The sequence below is a fragment of the Medicago sativa genome, chromosome 2 (genome assembly GCF_051527215.1).
Source record: "Medicago sativa cultivar Bolivia chromosome 2, Bolivia_mono, whole genome shotgun sequence".
NCBI lineage: Eukaryota > Viridiplantae > Streptophyta > Magnoliopsida > Fabales > Fabaceae > Medicago > Medicago sativa.
Window position 1 is genome coordinate 2,862,298 of NC_140750.1, and position 19,339 is coordinate 2,881,636.

The 19,339-nt window shown below is 33.7% G+C and overlaps 2 protein-coding genes and 1 long non-coding RNA gene across 3 annotated transcripts; 2 read left to right on the top strand and 1 right to left on the bottom strand.

Annotated features, from left to right (window-relative positions):
* Positions 1–831: 831 nt before the first annotated feature.
* MCM9 (minichromosome maintenance 9) lies at positions 832–12,164 on the top strand. Its single transcript, XM_085741884.1, has 20 exons — positions 832–1,131; positions 1,213–1,315; positions 1,652–1,757; positions 1,864–2,002; positions 3,234–3,300; positions 4,368–4,542; positions 6,477–6,576; positions 6,833–6,930; positions 7,206–7,271; positions 8,438–8,530; positions 9,115–9,231; positions 9,755–9,827; positions 9,984–10,050; positions 10,179–10,260; positions 10,429–10,550; positions 10,637–10,704; positions 10,918–11,027; positions 11,110–11,157; positions 11,242–11,394; positions 11,846–12,164. Exons 1-20 carry the CDS (start codon positions 980–982, stop codon positions 11,923–11,925), a joined length of 2,019 nt encoding a protein of 672 aa, XP_085598010.1. The 5' UTR covers positions 832–979; the 3' UTR covers positions 11,926–12,164.
* Positions 12,165–13,225: 1,061 nt separating this feature from the next.
* LOC146943616 (serine carboxypeptidase-like 12) lies at positions 13,226–17,508 on the top strand. The gene is made up of 14 exons (XM_085741886.1): positions 13,226–13,371; positions 13,481–13,617; positions 14,456–14,532; positions 14,634–14,756; positions 14,878–14,980; positions 15,310–15,347; positions 15,451–15,552; positions 15,640–15,726; positions 15,822–15,980; positions 16,064–16,135; positions 16,214–16,338; positions 16,693–16,806; positions 17,048–17,102; positions 17,194–17,508. The coding sequence occupies exons 1-14, from the start codon at positions 13,244–13,246 to the stop codon at positions 17,275–17,277; spliced, it is 1,404 nt and encodes a 467-aa protein (XP_085598012.1). The 5' UTR covers positions 13,226–13,243; the 3' UTR covers positions 17,278–17,508.
* Positions 17,509–17,638: 130 nt separating this feature from the next.
* On the bottom strand, positions 17,639–19,058 carry LOC146943617 (uncharacterized). Its single transcript, XR_015025640.1, has 4 exons — positions 18,539–19,058; positions 18,422–18,446; positions 17,931–18,375; positions 17,639–17,844 (listed from the first exon to the last, which is right to left on the bottom strand). It is a non-coding gene; the product is annotated as an uncharacterized LOC146943617 (long non-coding RNA).
* Between the last annotated feature and the right edge of the window lie 281 nt (positions 19,059–19,339).

Here is a 19,339-nt window from a genome sequence, read left to right on the forward strand (position 1 = left end):
GAGTTTGTTGCTAGTTTTTGTTATAAAACATATGTCTTCCCCTCTGTCGTTGGTGTGTCACGACCTAGTTGTTTTAAACATAGAGGTCATTTTGTACATGTGCAAGTGTAGAGAAGTTTGGTTAGCACATAGTCTCCAGCAGATACTCCAAAATGAAGGATCTGTACCCGTATCGGATACCGATACTTCGCGGATACTCTTGGATACGTATCCACGAAGTATCGGAATTAATTATTTTAATTTAAAATATATATTTTATCGGATACTTATAAGATACTCGACAGATACACAAATACTTATAAGATACTTCACAGAGACGTATCCTGAAAAAAAAAATGAAGTGTAAAAAAAATGAGATTGTGTTGTAAAAATTCAATGGAGATGTATATGATTCAATTTAAGATATGAATCACTATATTTGTTTTTCGATAACCAATTAAAAATTATGTTTTTTGTGGATGAAAGCAACGAGAGAGGAGATAACCTAACATACGAATGAAAATAGAATATGATTTATAGTTTATACGAAAACTTTACATTTTTTATTTTGACTACATGTATTATTTTTTGTAAATTGTGACTTTTATGATTATATAATATTGAAGAGTACCTTTCAAAAAAAAAAATATTGAAGAGTAATCAATGTTTTTTTTTAAGTATTTTACATGCATATAAATTTTAGTATAAATATTTTGTTAACGTATCTTAACCGTATCGTATCCTAATTCTAAAATTTTCGCGTATCTGCGTACCCGTATCCGTAATACGTATCCGGGCTTCGTACATTGAGGAGAGGACACCCATCTTGGTGGAGTCCACCATAAAAGGTGGTTAGTCTTTGATTCAACCTAATAGAAAAACTAATTTATTGCAATATAAAAATTAAAAAAATCCTATTTTTAAATAGATTATTATGAGTTGAGTAGATAACCGCGCGCCATAGATAGATAGTGATTCATTTCTTTTCCCGCCCAAACTAATGACCCTCACTGGCAGCAGCATGGAAACCACCGGCGATGACGAAGGATACTGGAAGAATCTGATGGCCACTTTCCTCCTTCGCTTCGACGATCAACTCCGATCTATCGCTTCTTCTCCCGATTCTAGTCTTCATTTTCCTCTCCACATCGAGTCAGCATTATTCCTCATCACTTCTTCATTATCAACCCTAACCCTAATTCTAACTCTTTTTTCTATCTATCTACTGTTCAGCTTTGCAGAGTTGATGGATTATGATCCTCGCATTGCTCGTCTCATCTTTTCCCAATCCAATACATATCTCCAACATTTTGATGATGCTGCTCTTTGGGCTCATGTATGTATACGCACTTCTGTATAATCTATTTTCATTTAAAAATAAAATAAAATAATGAATTTAAATTGTTTCTGTATAAGTTATAAGTTGTTTTTATAAGCTAGTTATAAGTTGTTTTTATAAGCTATATTGAAGAGCTTATGGAAATAAGCTTAAAATAGTTTATGAAGATGTCATAAGCTGTTTTCATAAGTTCTCTTACAAGTGCTTATGCTAGTAGATACGCTCAAATAAGTCAATCCAAACAGATCCTAATTTAAAAATAAACAAATAAGTATTTGAACTAGAAAAAGAGTGTGGAAGCTTAACTTGTATTTGTGTTTTGGCTGATGGTAGAGAGTTGTGTTAAGAGATATGGCTGCTGATGATAAGAACAATGTGGTTGAGAAAAAGTACATTCACGTTCGGATTAATGTCAGTGGTTCTCCTCTTGAATGCCCTGGTATGTTTTTGCTCGCCACCTGTTTGTCACAATTCCCCATTAAGGACCCTCATGTCAAGTTCTCGCTGATAAAGCGTGTGTTTTTTGCTTGATGTGATTCAATTAGAGACTTTTCCGAGCATAGGACGTGTAAGGGTGCAGCACCGAGGGATTCTTCTCACTGTCAAAGGGATAGTAATCAGGTCAGGAGCAATTAAGATGCACGAAGGAGAGAGGAAGTACATGTGCCACAAATGCAATGGCAGGTACACGCGTTCTCGTCTTCCCCTTTATCTCCCACTTTATAATTTGTAAGGAAAGGATCATCTATTAGTCATTCTTGGTGAGGATACTATTGGTCATTTTATCTTTTGCAAATATTAGCTGTACTATTAAATATTTAATAATTTTGGAGGAGGGATCCATTGACTCCGAGAGTAACTCTTTGGAGTTACTCCTAATCCTGACCATTGATCTTAATTTTAATTAATGGTTGTGATTAATTAGTAATGATGCCTATTGTATGATTACTATACCACTCCTTCCTTCACAACCTGCGAGCACTGAACAAATTTTGAAAGATGACGTCGCATACCATCAAATGATCAACAGTACCTTTCATCATAAAAGTATCAATTGATACCTACAAACCTATCAAAGCCTTCAATCTCAGAAGATTAACGTTAGATTAACATGTAATAGTTTTTTAGGTTAACAATCCGTTGCAATTGAAGACAGCCCTCTTGGTGTCAATTATAGGATTCAATGTTACGCCTTCCAATTATTTGAAGGCATTTACAGGTTTTGTGGGCAATTGTTTGCTCCAAAATTGATACAAATTACTTTTAGATGGTGGAATTTTATATGGATTTGTTCAATGGTTAAATTGACACCAAATTTTAACTTTTAGATGATAGAACTTTGGATTATGTAAATTACTTATAGACAAAAACTGTTCACCTATGTCGATTGTTCCTCCCTTAACTGGACAAAGAATTTCATGAGTTTAGGTTTCATGAGTTTAGGTTTGAGGTATTTTCTTCCAAAATTGATTTGTGTCTCATGGTCACTCTTGTAGCGTCACTTGGTGTTTAGAGAGCACTATAAAGATCCTATGCTGGGGATCATTAGTAAATAATCACCGCCATTAATTAAAATTAATTTACGGTAGAGTCATTGGGAGGTTAAGCTATCTCTTGAAGACCGTAATCAGTTATGTAAATGACAAGCTTGGGCACATTACATGCATGTGCAAGCATGAGGGAAGTGCTTGAATATTGTGAAAATTAGATGTGCTATTAATTTCAATAGTTGTATACTATAGTACCAAATAGTACAGGATGTAATTAAGTGCTTACACTCATATTTCTATGTGTGTGTGCACACAAATTTGGTTCACTTATGTACAAACACAACTTGGTAAAGTTATCTTCTTTCTTTGGCCGTGCGCCATGATACATTTGTTGATTACCAATTAACGAAGCATAATTTGTGCAGCTTCACAGTTCATCCTGAGGTTGAAGCTCGAAACTCCATATCATTACCTTCATTTTGTCCAATTCAGGTACCTTTTGCATCTTGAGAATTCCTATATTTTTTCAATTCAGATATCCTTGAGCATATGTTCACAAGACATTACCCCAAAAAAACATGATTGCAATTTGCAATCACCATATATTAAAATGCAATATTAGCTTGGTGCCAATAAGAATTTGGTTGCATACTATTGTGAAATTTTTTGCTATAAGTTGGTAAGTTTGTAGTTCAATCTATTTAATCCACAAATTGGCTGGGAAGCTTATAATTTGATTTTTGGACTTTAATCTTTTGATATTTATCTTCTCATTTTTTTTTGTAATCTGATTCATGGTAATCAAATCGGGGTACGTATCGTGTATCGTTTGACCACTTTTTTGAATCGTGTATTGTAAGATACTTGAACAAAAAAAATATGACTTAAAATTTCATGTATAAACTTCAAAATACTTCAAATATCATATGTAAACTTCAAGATACTTCAAAACTCAAGCCATAAACAAAAGTAAATAACATAAAGCATCCTTAATTCAATCAAAATCAAACATATAGACTGTAGAGTGTAGAGAAACAGATTGTGTATGTGTTTGAAGCCGTCAAGGAAGAGAAGGTGAGTGGTTTTTGGGAATATCTCCAAATTAATTGGTAGGTTACAATACAAAACTCTTGAATACAAAATGGTTCACATGCAATATCTGGTGGGTCACATAAACCCGACCCAAGCAAACCGGGTAAATGTGGGGGTTTTCTGGAGGTGTACACAAAACCCGACCCGGTTCCAGGACTGGTCCATAAAAAAACCGATTTTTTTTTTTGTTGGAACTTTTGCCAGGTCGCGCAACCCGACCTGGTTTCTGCAACTGAAACACATATGTCACAGTATCGTAGGATACTAGATGAATCGGGATACATGGGATACGCCTGGGATGCATTGTCATTTGGGATACAGACCCTGATACGTATCGCCCACGGCTGTTTTCGTGTCGTATCGGGATACGTATCGTTGGACTGATCTGATTTACTATATTTGTTTACTTAAATTGGCAGAGAATCCCCTTTCATTTTGTTATGTTTGTTTGTTGTTCTTAATGGCAGAGGCCGAAGCCCTGTGGAGGTACAAAATTCGAGTATCTAAAAGATACTATAGTGTGCCATGATTATCAGGAGATAAAAGTCCAAGAGAGTACACAGGTGCTAGGTGTTGGTGCGATCCCTCGTTCAATTCTTGTCATCTTGAAGGATGACCTTGTTGACGTTGTTAAAGCTGGAGGTATTTTCTTCTCAAACTCAGTGTTGCTAAATACTAGCTAATAGCGTTATTGCTCAGTGGAGTTTGAGCAAAACTGCTATTGTTCCATGATACACTATTTAGTACAAAACATTGTGAAGTAGCGGTTATAGCACTGTTGTGTAGCGGTATTTGAACAAACCACTATTTTCCGTGATCCGCAATCGTCAAAGCTGCTCAAATTTTCATATTACTCTTCAATTCTATCTAACTAGCTGTCAACATCCGGGCTGAAATCTTAGTTTATTCACAGGTGTCTTTCTTTCATGTTTGAATGGATGTGTCTTATTGATAACAAATGGAAATAGTTTTAAGTAAACTTCAAGACAAATCTTGTGTGTAAGTCATCTAAGTTTCCTAGGCATATAGCAATAGAAGTTCTTTGGCTCACAAAAGAGAAAAGGAAGGCCTGCTAGAATCCCTCTGAAAACTAGCACTTAGATGTCAAGCAAATTTAGACAGCTTCTCATATAAAATCTCAGAACAGCCAGCATAAAGATGTTGATAAGCATGTTGCCAACACACGGTTGAGCCAACCATTTTAGTCTTAGCAGCATTCTCTACTAGCTCGAGTCCCTTTTGATCATTGAAGGCCTCAATGGACAATTCAGCACTAGAGCCTTTCAAACTTTCTTCATTTGTGTAAGACCTCTTTGCTAGAGTGAGTCTCCTTAAATGATGAAAACAAACCCCATGACTCACATGTTAATGAGAAAGTGAACAATACATAAACAAGATGACTTCCATGATCCATTTGAGAATTTCACTACACTTTTAGTCTGAAGGTCCACAAGTTAAGATTAAACCATATAAACTTGTAGTGATTCACATAATATTTGTTATGATTCCATTGATATTAGTGTTGATCTCCGGTCTTAATCCAGTACCAATCTACATATAGTGAGATCACGTGTTAATAGTTAGGGTGCATTAGAAGTAGTGCTTGAAAAGTTAAGCGGCCACTCATAGTCTTCATTGATGGATACAACGTTGGCGAAACGATGTTCATTTCCATGTCTACAATCTGTTCTCCCTGTGTCATGTTTGCTTCCCTGGTTACAAATTACAATAGCTTTCAAAATAAACAAGAAGGCTTGGCATTTATTTATTTATTGAGAAATGCTAGCAATATGTTCTCTTATACATCCTTTCCAACACACACTCTTCTATTGGTTGCATTTAATACGGGTCATATCAAATTTATGTGGGACCCACATAGTTTACCAGGACCCACTTTCAAACTAACGGGACCCATTTAAATTTCAAGAGAGTGTGTTGCTAGTACTCCTCTTATTTATTTGACTCGAGTGTAGGGTCTTTTTGTTTGGAAATATACTGTTCAGTTTCCGAGATGATGTAATTTTTTTTAGAGGAGATAATGTAATTTTTCTATTAGTAGTTTACTGAAAGTTTGGTGTCTATCACAAGCTGAATTCCGAGTGCTGCAAAACAGTATTGACTAATGATTTTGGGCAGTTACCGAAAAAAATAAGAATAAGTATTGAGACAGTTTTTATGCTTCATTCTGAAACAAGATTATAAGTAGTATTGGCATATCCTTTTGTTAATAACGGAGTTCTAAGGAAACACTAACTTATTAGTCCTATTATAGAGGATAGGCATTATTTTTGATAATTCTATAATTAAATTAAGAAATGCTTGTTGATGAAATTATTGAAAGTACGCATGAACATATTGAGCAAAATATATCTAGTAAAGATTATTAGGTGAGTGATGGAGTACAGCCTTAATATAGAACAGATTTTTGAAGTTAGCTCAACCTTGTAGGATTGCGATCTTTTGTCTCACTGTAGCATATCTGTTGCCCAAGTTGTAAAGGGCATGATGAATTCATAAATGCAATATTTGTTGTTGGATTTTGGTTATCAAAGACTTTAACTCGTTTTTACTTGCAGATGATGTGATTGTCACTGGTCTCTTAACAGCAAGATGGTCTCCAGAGTTGAAGGATGTGCGCTGTGACCTTGATCCAGTATTAATAGCCAACAATGTAAGGTGAAAAAAAGTGTCCCAAAATGACTGTAATTTTTCTGTTGACTTTACAGTTATGATAATTGTAAATACACCCATACTTGATAAGCTTAATTTGCCGAAAATGTTATTTTCTTTTTTCATCTATAGCCTCTCCTTAATTTATGTAAAATAACCAAATGTGACACTCATAATGGGACGGAGGGAATGGTACTTTAGTATGATTGAATGGAAGAAAAGCTAAAGTAACTGATACAGTTCATTATTTTCCTTATTTCAGGAGAATCAATGAATTGAAGTCAGAAATTGATATTTCTGATGCGCTTGTTATGAAATTCAAGCAGTTTTGGGATCACTTCAAAGATGCACCTTTAAAAGGTGGTATTCCCATAACACATCTTTGGTATCCTTGTGTCATTCAAATTCATATTTTTGAACCTTTTGTGTCTGCCTCTCTCAAAATTTATTGTTTTATATTGTCCTTGAGAAGCTGGACTGGACAACACATTTTAATCCATCTAAAATATTTGTTCCTTCACTGCTCACACCCGTCGCTGGTCAAATTTGGTTAACAACTGTCCAAGTTTTCTGAATGGTTTTACTTATGAATTATGTTGTGTGTGATGAGAACTTCAAAGTTTCTTTTTACACAGGAAGGAATGCTATTCTACGAGGAATCTGCCCACAAATATTTGGTCTTTTCACGGTCAAGCTGGCAGGTAAACACATTCACCTTGAAGTTTATTGCACTTTGACGTTTGATACTCTCAATTTGGATGCTTTGGTCACATTCTTACCGTTTCTCTCAAGGATTTCCTTTGACATATTTCAACTTGTTGTGTTTATGGACATATGAAATCTTTGTATGATGGGGATTTGAAAAAGATGAAAGAATAATAATCTGAATTATGTTCACTGGGTTTTTCTGTGCATAGGTGATATACAATCCGTAGACTTATCCTAATAATGGAAAATAAATTGTCAATTTGTCCACATAAAGGAAAAAATTACACTGCAGGAATATACAACTATTTTATCATAAGATAGTGCTTTTTTCATTGTTTTACATCATGGGATCGCTTGATGTATAACTTTTTGAAATATAAAGCACAAAAATGAAAATACAATCATGCATGCTAAAAAAGTTATATGATTAAGTTTAGAGTTTAATTTCTTTCTATACAATGTCAGTATGTGTAAAATTATTTTACACATGCATTGAATGATGTATTACCATCTCATTTAATGAGTATGAATATGTTTTCAAACAAATTAAATGACGTGGCAAGACGTCATTGAATGGATGTGTAAAATATCTTTACACTGACATTCTATACAAATTAAATCCTGAAGTTTATGTAAATTTACAAAAACAAAAAATTTTATTGAACCGTAAAATGAGTTGTTCAAATAGAATCAAACTTTTACTTAATCCAAATGTACTTGAAATGTTTAACATCACTGTTCTATACAAAATGCTCAACATAAAAAACATCTTTGTTTTCTATACAAAACGTTTAACATAAAAAACAAAATTGAAAACGTTTCCTAAAGCCAAACAAAATAATATTTTTGGAGTACAGATGTGGTGGGGCTAGTTCACATTGCGTGTCATATTTTCTGTTTCGGCTTGTGCCTTGGGCTAGGAGATTCTTCTCTCTGTAATCACTCTTCAGTTTATAAAAGAAATCAATCTTCATCTACGGGATATGAATGGCTCCCATGAAATATGGGAGGATTTTTTTCTTTTTCACAAACTGAAAATTATTCATTTCCTTTGATAAATTAGTACAACATTCTTTTTGTTCAACTGAAATTTCCCTTTTCCATAAATAATTATCATGTATCTATGTAAACATTTCACGTCTTTTGTTTTTCTGATCAGTTGCATTAACACTAATTGGAGGTGTGCAACATGTTGATGCTTCTGGAACAAGGGTAAGGGGGGAGTCCCACATGCTCTTGGTCGGTGATCCTGGTATGCAATCATTTGTTCTTACTATTTATACTTCCACTGCTATTAATGCTACTATTATTACTTAAAAGTTCAAAACCTGGATTACCATTTAATGTTTGATGAATACCACACTTCCTGTGCACCCCTGAAAGTGATAAAATAAACAAAAAAAAAAGAGGTGACTTCTACCATTCTGGTGCTGTCATGTTGCGAAAATGTTATGGGTGTAGCATGTATGCCACCCGATTGCTTAATTTCTTTGTCATACTTCAGTTATCTTGCCACTTGTTTAGTGTTTTTAAGTTAATAAAAAAAAGAAATCTGCTGCTCTACATGCTCCTTTCATGGTAAAATTGGTGGCATCAGCATGTTTCTCTGTTAGGATTTATGTTATTGAGTTTCTGTATGCTATTAAACTGCCATAATAATTGGCTGATGCTTGTGACTTGAGTTTGTGTCTGCTGTATCTATCAAATGAAGTTTTTATAAGGTGCATTTGAATTGTATGTTGACTTTCCTTTCAGTTCTTACCATCAAATTAAGGGGGAAAAAGTTAAACATGTGCTATTTTTCACTCTCTTATTGTCTATGTCAATTTGTTACAGGCACCGGAAAATCTCAGTTTCTGAAATTTTCTGCAAAATTGAGCAACCGATCTGTTATTACAACTGGGTTGGGAAGTACAAGTGCAGGATTGACTGTCACTGCCGTGAAGGATGGGGGTAATTTTGACACAGCTTTATTTTTCAGCATAACAGTTTCGTTTTCCATCATTCATAACTTTGTAGAATTATATTTTGTATTTGTAACAAAGATTCACATGGCAAAATGCTCTTTAGTTAACTTTTGGGATTCCCCTCCTGTTTTTAAACCTAGAAAACTTTGTCCTTTTTGCATTCAGTTTTCATGAACTTTCCTTTCATCATTTTCTGATTGATATCAAGATGGTTGTTAATATCATAATCTAGCATTTCAAGTCGACTTATATTCAATCACATAAAAGGGACAACCTAGTACCATAATCTAGCAATGGCGGGATCCAGGGAAGACTTGGACTCGTATTGGATCTCTTATAGGCAGTCTTACCTTTGAATGGGGTTTTGAAATTGTGAGCAACTCAAACTGTTTCGCAAAAGCTCCGCTCTCTTGCCACACATATATTATGGATTGCCAATTTAAACATGCATGGATCTGCACATCGTAGTTGGTTATACTGAGTGCTACACCAATTTATGGAATCTTTAGGTGAGTGGATGTTGGAAGCTGGGGCCCTTGTTTTGGCAGATGGAGGATTGTGTTGCATAGATGAATTTGATAGGTAAGCTCGGGTATAATTGCTTTGGTTTTGTTTTTTTTCTTTTTCTTTTTCTGGAGGCTGTTTTCCTTAGACACTTCTGGAAGTACAGAGCTGTTTATGATTCTTTAACATGCTGGCATTGGGTATGAAACTAAGAGTTCATTTGGCACTTGGCAGCATGAGGGAACATGACAGAGCAACAATACATGAAGCCATGGAGCAGCAGACAATAAGTGTTGCCAAGGTATAATTTTTTATAAGTTATACAAAGTACGAATGAACTTCATCTTTGCTCAAAATATAAGTCAACAAGTGTTGGCAGGTTTGTGGTAAAAAAGTTTAGTTACTGACTAAATCTCTTGTTTTAACCAGGCCGGTCTTGTAACAACCCTCAGCACTAAAACAACAGTATTTGGCGCCACAAATCCCAAGGGAAATTATGATCCAGATCAACGTATCACTTTAATCAATATATTTTAGTTTAATATTACTTAAAATGATGTCACTTTGAGGTGCATCTAATTCTTTCCCCATGCCTTTTGGTTGGGAATTTTCATCCTGTCCGAAATAGTTTACTGTTGCTTGTTTCAATTCATTACCTGTATGACTTAACACAAGGTAGCTCTGTCTGTCAATACAACCCTCTCTGGTCCTTTGTTAAGTAGGTTTGATATAGTTCTGGTGCTCTTGGATACAAAGAATCCTGACTGGGATGCAGTAGTTTCATCTCATATTCTTTCGGAGGTAATCTCGATCGGTGTACAATGCATACAACTTCCTATGGTTAAGAACTTAAGATTTATAATACTTGTATGAAAACTAATATCCAGGCAGAACCAGATAGAACCTCCAATGATGAAGATCTGGCAAATATCTGGCCTCTTTCTACACTCAAGAGGTAAAGTACGAGGCTAATGGTCATGTCTATTGACTAACACTGTTTTGAATTTTTTTTTTTTTTTCTTTCCGAAAAGATATTTGAACCTTGGTATTACACTGCATGATATATGCCTTTCAATTATTTTTATCATGGTCAAGGTATGTCAGCAAATTAGGGATCTAGAATTTAGACATTTGTGATTACAAATAGTAATGAAAAACAATCCTGCAGGTATATACACTACGTAAAAGAAAATTTCAGACCGGTCCTCACAAGAGAGGCCGAAACAGTTATATCCAGCTATTATCAACTTCAAAGAAAATCTGCGACTCATAATGCAGGTTTGATCTAAAAATGGTCCTTTTCTTAACTGAGTCTAATACTTATTCATGTCATTAATGTAGTTTCAAATTTGCAATGTAGCTAGGACAACTGTCCGCATGCTTGAAAGTTTGATTCGCCTAGCTCAAGGTACGTGACTGCTGCAGAAACTCTGTCCAACTCCCTTGTCAACTTCCCTGCGTCTTATGTGCTATTACTCCTTAAATGTCACAGCTCATGCAAGGCTGATGTTCAGAAATGAGGTGACTCGGCTAGATGCAATCACAGCTATTTTATGCATAGAGTCCTCCATGACCACCTCAGCTATTGTGGATTGCATTGGGAATGCTCTGCACTCCAATTTCACTGACAACCCTGATCAGGAATGTATCCTTGCTGTCTTTCTTTGCATAATGTATAGGTTTTTTTCCGCCTATGTTCACTTAAGACAATACTACAGTCTTTCTACTATTTCTACTCATCTAACTAATTTTTTTTACGTGAGTGATACTAAGCTTAACTGCTTTTTGATTTTTTGTTGTCCAACATTCTGGTCTATGCAACATTGTAGGTCTTACAATTTTTCTTTTAAACTTGATTTGTACACGAAAAATTCCACCGTTTCATTCTACTTTTTGGATTGTACATTTGGTGTCATTTTTTCGCATAGCTATTTAATTCACCCTAATCTTGGGGAATATATCTCCAGTTGAGAAGAAGGGGGAGTAGAGATGAGTCTTAGATATTACCAATGCTTGTGAACCACCATTCATTTTGCACGTACTACAACATTTTTGATTTGCTTCGATAAGTACTTCTTTACTACACAATACAACAGATGCAAAGCAAGAAAGGTTGATCCTTCAAAAGTTGGAATGCAAAGACAACTTTTCTGATGTGAATAGGATGGAAGACTGAAGGCAAAGAAACGAAGACAAAATTGAAGATGGTGTTGATTAAATCGTTAACCTGATTGTGTGTACAGATTGTCTTGTTCTATATTTTCGTTTCTAGCGTAATCTTGGTTGACTGAAGTTGAGTACTTCTGAGATGTATACTTGACAGAATGACTGTCTATTTAACCCAAAAATGATTCTGTTCACGAGCAACCACGTTGCAGTAAATTATCTATTTCATTCCTTCCCAATTTGTGTAAATACTCGTACTCTCTTTTTTTTTATTTTTTTTTTATTTTTATGAAGAAATATTATCGATTTATTGCTTAAAAGGTTAAGTCTTTTTTTCTTTTTCTTATCATATTCTTATTTGAATGAATAATCATTTATAGTTTAAAGTATCACTCTCTCCAACTTAGTCTCTTAATGTATATCTTCTATATCATATAAAGGCAACACCTAAGTATTCTCTAAAGAGTATAAAATTCGTCAATTTAATCTATGTCATTGATAAATTAATAATAGAGATAAAATGGAGTACGTTAATATAAATGAGGATATTTATTACATTCTATCTTTTTTTTGAAAGAATAAATTACATTCTATCTTATCATTGTTTTATATGTCAAAAAAAGGAGTATGTTAATAGAGTTGCAACTTTTACGAATTATAACAATACAAGAGTCGATGTACACAATTGTTTCTACAGCTGAACCCAAGAGGAAATCTGAGTATGAACTAGGAAGTTCTAAAATAAAATTTGTAATTAGTTTATAAACATATCATAAACTATCTCCATAAGCTTTTTCAAACACTTAAGCAAATGCATGTCATATAATAAGATTAAACAAAACTCTTTCAAATGTCCTAAAACTCTTACAACAATCTAGAAGTTACATGTTGAATAAAGATTTTTTTTAATAAAGATTCTAGAAAACCCAAAAATCCTAAATTGGAAGTCCAGAAATTGGGAGTTTCTTGTTTTGTATTTTGAAAAAATTAAATAAGATAAAGAATTTCGCAAGGGTTTTCGACTATTTAATAATATCATCAACTTTCTTAACTCTTGTGATTTAACAAGAAGATCATATATTTTGGGATAGAGGTAGTACTTATTTTTTTGGTTACTGAGGTACTTATTTATGTCCCACATGTTAAGTTGATCTGAAGAGACAATCAAATATGCAATAAGCCAGTGTTATGACTATTTGCTGAAACAGTTGGTAGAATAACGGTTGAATCCTTACATGTGCTGACTGGTAGAGTCCATGCAATTAATTAATGTATATAAATGTATATTCAACTTATCATGACCTAAAACACGAGAAATTAAAATAGCAATGTATTTGATATGGCCTTGTTCTTGGCTTCTGATTGTGTTAACTCTCTTTATACATGCAGATTGTGGTGACATTGTGAAAACTCTTCCTGGCTTTACTGGTGAACTTCCATTCACACTTGAAACGGGGTAAGTCAATCATAACTCATAGTATGTCATTTAAAGCTGTCTATAAAATTTGTGGAGCAATAATTTCATAATAGTAACACACTATCTTTAATCATGTTTCATGATGAAGTTACATAGGGGTGGAAGATTATGAATTATTCTATCTATTTGTTGAGTCAACTGGGAATCCAAAAACTGATCCTCTTCTTCTATACTTAGTTGGAGGTCCTGGCTGTTCTGCTTTAAATGGATTTTTCTTTCAAGTTGGTTAGTTTCCTCTCATCCCTTATTTGAAAATTTAAATCTGATGTTCTGATTATTATTTTAAAAAAAATGCATTATTTATAAAAAAAATGCGATTATTATTGGCCTAGCGTGGGACTGGGATTATTTTAAAAAAAATGCATTATTTATAAAAAAATGCGATTATTATTGGCCTAGCGTGGGACTGGGAGCGTGGGACTGGGTCAATATACTTAGTTGGAGGTCCTGGCTGTTCTGCTTTAAATGGATTTTTCTTTCAAGTTGGTTAGTTTCCTCTCATCCCTTATTTGAAAATTTAAATCTGATGTTCTGATTATTATTTTAAAAAAAATGCATTATTTATAAAAAAAATGCGATTATTATTGGCCTAGCGTGGGACTGGGATTATTTTAAAAAAAATGCATTATTTATAAAAAAATGCGATTATTATTGGCCTAGCGTGGGACTGGGAGCGTGGGACTGGGTCAAAATAAAATAATCCTTAACCCGACTCTGATACCATGTTAAATATGCTTGGATCTCATCCCAAAAGCTAGCTCAAAGGAGGAGGGAACTCAAGCATATTTATACAATCGACAGCTCGGAAACCTGAGCGATGTGGGACATACAACAAACTTCAACAATTATTTTCTGGCCATGCACTTAAATACACATGGAGTTTCATGCCATGTTAGTATCATTTCCAACCCCCCATGTTTCTAAAAAAACCACACATGTATTCAGAAGTATACTTTTCAAATGACATAAAATTATGTTTTAGTCCGAATTATACTTTTGAAATGACTTTTAGGCGGGAAAAAAAGCTCGAATCACTAATGTCACATTTTTCTTCATTTTTTAGGTCCATTAGCTTTCAATGAGGCTGATTATACAGGGGGGTTACCACAATTATTCCTAAGGCCTTATCCATGGACAAAAGTTAACACAATCATATCCTTAATTTCTCATTCTCCATGTTTACTATAATGTAACTCCATTTTTTTGTAACATATTGTTTTCGGCTATATCACTTTTCGTAGAGTGCTAGCATTATATTTCTAGATGCACCAGTTGGTACTGGATACTCATATTCTACATCTCCTGAAAGTTTGGTTCCATCTGACTCAATGTCAGCAAGACAAACTTACAAATTCTTGAGACATGTAAGGTTCCATTGTTTTTTAAAAGCCACTTGTTTTGTTCTTTAAGATCACAAACATAGAAAGTAAGCAAGGAAAATAAATAAGTTTGCACATAATGTATAATTTTTCAATTCAAATGCAGTGGTTGATTGAACACCCTCAATATCTTCTGAATCCAGTGTTAATTGTCAGTGATTCATATAGTGGCATGCTTGCTCCAATAATTTCGAAGCATATATTAGATGGTAATCACCAAACCTTTTACCATTTCTTTGTAACTTCCACAAAATTGGAACTTGCAGATGTGAAAAATAAATGAATTCTAATTGTATGGCTTACACGCTCAAACCTTCTATGAGATTTTTTTTTGACAATATTCTATGAGATTTCAATACACCTAAATTGTATGTATTCATATAACAGAAAACAAAAACAGATGTAGATTGAAACTACTGGTTTCAACTTTCAATGCTTGGAGTTTATATAAACCAAGCCAAATAGTAAAATAAGAACAAATTTCTATCAGCATAATATCAATTTCTTGTGACCATACATACCCTTAATGAAACTGCAGGAAATGAAGCTGGAGCAAAGCCATACATACCCTTAATAGTAAATGATGAATCTTCTTATTCTTCTTTTTTATAATAAAATCCACTATGTTTATTGTACTATAAACATATGTAACATACAATTTATGTTTAAATGCATTTAGGGAATGATAGGTGGATCTCCTGTTACAAGTGTAGCACTGGAAAATAATACAAAAATAATCATGGCTCACCGATTGACACTTATATCAGACAGTCTCTATAAGGTAATTTGAAGAATATTTATCATTATATTAGACTCATATTTTACTTATATCATGACTCGTTTAACTTATATATATACTTCTCCTTAGGAAGCCAAGGAGAGATGTGAAGGACGGTATATTGATGTAAACCCTTCAAACACTAAATGTGTGAAAGCACTTCAAGAGATCAATGAGGTTCTGTGGCTTAACTTATATGTGTTGGTTTACAAATTTTGATAGTTTTTATGGTTATATTGAAAAAATGAATATTAATGTGTTTGGCATTGCAGTTGCTGACTGATATTAATGTTGCAAATGTTCTGGATCCCAATTGTGCAAGACTATCACCAAAACCAAATGATACACAATCTAGAAGAGTTCTCAAAGGAAAAGAAACTAATTTCCATTGGCAGTTCCAAAAGCAACACCATCAGAAATGGCGGTGCAAGGTCTCCATAACCATCAACTCATTTATTAATTAATTAATATTTTCACCAGGTTAATATTATTATATAATAAATTCACTCTGCAGAATTATGTTTATATGCTTTCTTATATATGGGCGAACGATGAGAAAGTTCAAGAAGCACTTCATGTTAGAGAGGTATTATAATTCAAATGTGTTATAATACAGTTCTAACCTTGTTAATTTTGACTAATAAAACATCCGAATTGTGTATAGGGAAGAGTAAAAGAATGGTACAGGTGCAACACAGTCTTGCAGGACATCTACAACAAAGATATTTCTGATGCCATTGACTACCAGAAGAATCTTACTCAAACAAACTTACAAGTCTTGCTATATAAGTAATCATGTTGCTCTATTATATTTATTACATGTTAAGGGGGTTCAATATGTCTAATCAATGTTTTGTTTTTTGACAAGTCTGTCTTATCAATGTTATTAAGTTTCGAGGAGTGTTATTTGAACACCCATTTGGGGTGACAACTTATGTGACAACCACAATTTACAAAGAAAAAAAATAGTATTTACACGAAAACCAAAACAATAGAGAGATAAAGTAAAAAAATAATGTGAGTATGAGAGAGAAAGTTGTCACAAAAGTTGTCAAAATATAAATGTTCAAATATCATTTCTCTTAAGTTTCTTTCACTCATTTTAGTCAAAAGACCTCACTTTACTTTTGATCTATACTGTAGTGGTGATCATGATCTCGTGGTCTCGCACATATCTACAGAAACATGGATAGGTACTCTTCATCTGACCGTCGAAGATCCATGGCGTCCTTGGTTTGTTGATGGTCAAGTTGCAGGGTGAGTTGACATGTTAGAGAGACATTGTAGTTTACCTTCGGTCACAAATTCAGTCACTTGGTCAAATAATCGTTAATATTTGATGAAATTCGAACAACTTACATTTCAACAGCATAAATTTAATTCAAACAAGAGATCGAAATATAAGTTGTCCCTTTTCATCCAAAATTCCAAATTCAGTGACTGAATTTGTGATCACTAGCAATCTTAATTCGTATTGACACACCTAGCACGCTGGCAGGTATCAAGTCCAATATTCCAACATAGGATACCGTTTGACTTATGCAACAGTTAAGGTAATAAACTAAAATCCGTAATAACACCGACAAATCAAAGGGAAGACATGAAACTAAATGCTGGCCAAATTTATGTCTGTTGGTTAAACAGGGAGCAGGGCATTCTCCAACAGAGTATAACAGCAGGGAATGCTTTGAAATGTTTGAAAGATGGATCCATTTTTATCCTCTTTAATCTGCTTGATTACTGTTTTCGCCAAATTTCCTAGCTGATGTCATTTTAAGATCACTTATTTATTTATCAGTTCAATGCAAGCACTTTTTTTAAATTGTAATGATATTTCCATTGTTTATGGACTTTGTAATCACATGTTAACACTACTTAGCTCAGTTGACCAGAGATTTTGAGTAAACCATTGTAAGATATTATTTGCAATTAATCAAGAGAAGCAAAGTCCTGTCTCTACATTGAGGATAATGTCACTCATCAATAATAGCAAATGATGACTTACAAACAAACACTAGCTGCTTCAAAAGTAAAATGCAAATTGATATATAGTTATTTATCAGCATAGTTAATTTTTCCAAAAAAAAAATCATACTAAACCAATATCTTTCATACAAGAGTGCTATTATAGATAAGCATTTGGTGAATACAATCTTGTATAGACTATAGACATAAATAAAACAACAATGATAATACACAGTCTATACGAAGTATGGATTGGCTTTGAGTTTGACGCGAGCTCCATCTCGAAAAGCCTTGAAAGAGTTTCTGGTTAGTCTATTCCACCATCAAAACCTGCAGCCGATAAAATAGACAAATTGAATGTCATATCCTTACAAAACAATTTACACATACAAGCAAATAATGGAAGAGAAACTTACTTTCAACAAGTAAAAACAAAGCTTTAGGTATACATCCATTGCGCCTGCCTCGGGGTTTTGATGAAGTGCCACATGCATTGCCAACTGTTTTTGTGTTGATGGACTGTCTTTGTTTTTCTCATGATTTCAAATAACCCATTTTGTTATATGGCAGATGACAAAATTTGAAGTAAAAGAGTCTTTCACTTATTTCCTTACAGTTAGTTAAAAGTAGTGACGGTTGAACTATCATTTTCAAGTGAATATGTATTTGAAGATTTCTGATAACTAATTCTAAGGAACTCTAATTTAGGACTCGTCAAATGCAAATTTTGTCATATACCATATAACAAAATGTGTTACTTCAAATTATGAGAAAAACAAAGTCAGTCCATCAACACAAAAACCGCCAATACATGCGCCACTTTATCAAAACCCCGACGCAGGTGCAACCGGCTGCATACATCTCTCTCAAGGATGGAAAACCAGTTGAGAATGCCAGTCAAAAACACATCACCAACGTAGTTTCAAAGTATCCTGATGAAAATAACAGAAAATAGAATCAGTTATTTATATAAATAGAACTATATAATCATTAGATCATTCTTAATAAATTAACAAAATGTTACCTTAATGTAAGTTTCCTACACAGATGGCCGCCATCTCTAATCAACAAGCCGACGAAGCTTGTCGCTGAGATCTTCAAGGAGATTGATCTGGTGGATTCAGATCTGGCAATTCAAGTTAATTCACATACTGTTTCCATCATTTCCATTACAGCATGAATCGGATCCGGTGAATCTGAACGATCCACCGGTTTCACAATTACCGGTAACATGATATTCAGTCGACTCGTCGTCCATTATAATTATATTGCAGTGGGGACGAAGGTGAAGATCTTAAATTATAAGTTGAAATCATTTAAAACTGATTTTGTTATTATGTAACAAAAAATAGAAAATATTTGGTGACTTTCTAGTGTTGCTTAATTCATTCATGACTATGAAAGTACAATATATATGTACGTGAAAGTGAAACTGTTGCCTATGTTATAGGATCTATAATACTAAGTCTGTAGCTTACTATAAAAAGGAAAATAACAGACAGCCGCAGAAGCTTTCTAACAGTAAGACCTAAAACTTGCCATAACAAGGTAACTATAGGGATCTATTTATAATCAGTCAAATATCAAAATTGGGCTCTTTGAATGTGTTTGGGCCTTCCTACACTGGACTTTCTAAGGTTTTGTTTCTTTAAAATTACTTTTTTTATTTGAGGGGGTAAAATTACTTGTTTTTATTTAAATACTTAAATTAACAACATATATGAAGTTATAGTAAACATTCTTTTAAAAAAAAATTATAGTAAACAACTAAACATTATATAAAAATCTAATCGAGCATACATAAAGATAAGTAAATATTTTTACC

Coding starts and splice junctions, on each gene's coding strand:
- LOC146943616 (XM_085741886.1), top strand. CDS start 13,244: ATGTATTTGATATGGCCTTGTTCTTGGCTTCTGATTGTGTTAACTCTC. Junction 15,348..15,450: donor AGCCATACATACCCTTAATA/GTAAATGATGAA, acceptor AAATGCATTTAG/GGAATGATAGGTGGATCTCC. Junction 15,727..15,821: donor CACTTCAAGAGATCAATGAG/GTTCTGTGGCTT, acceptor TTGGCATTGCAG/TTGCTGACTGATATTAATGT.
- MCM9 (XM_085741884.1), top strand. CDS start 980: ATGACCCTCACTGGCAGCAGCATGGAAACCACCGGCGATGACGAAGGA. Junction 2,003..3,233: donor TGCCACAAATGCAATGGCAG/GTACACGCGTTC, acceptor TAATTTGTGCAG/CTTCACAGTTCATCCTGAGG. Junction 7,272..8,437: donor TTTCACGGTCAAGCTGGCAG/GTAAACACATTC, acceptor TTTTCTGATCAG/TTGCATTAACACTAATTGGA.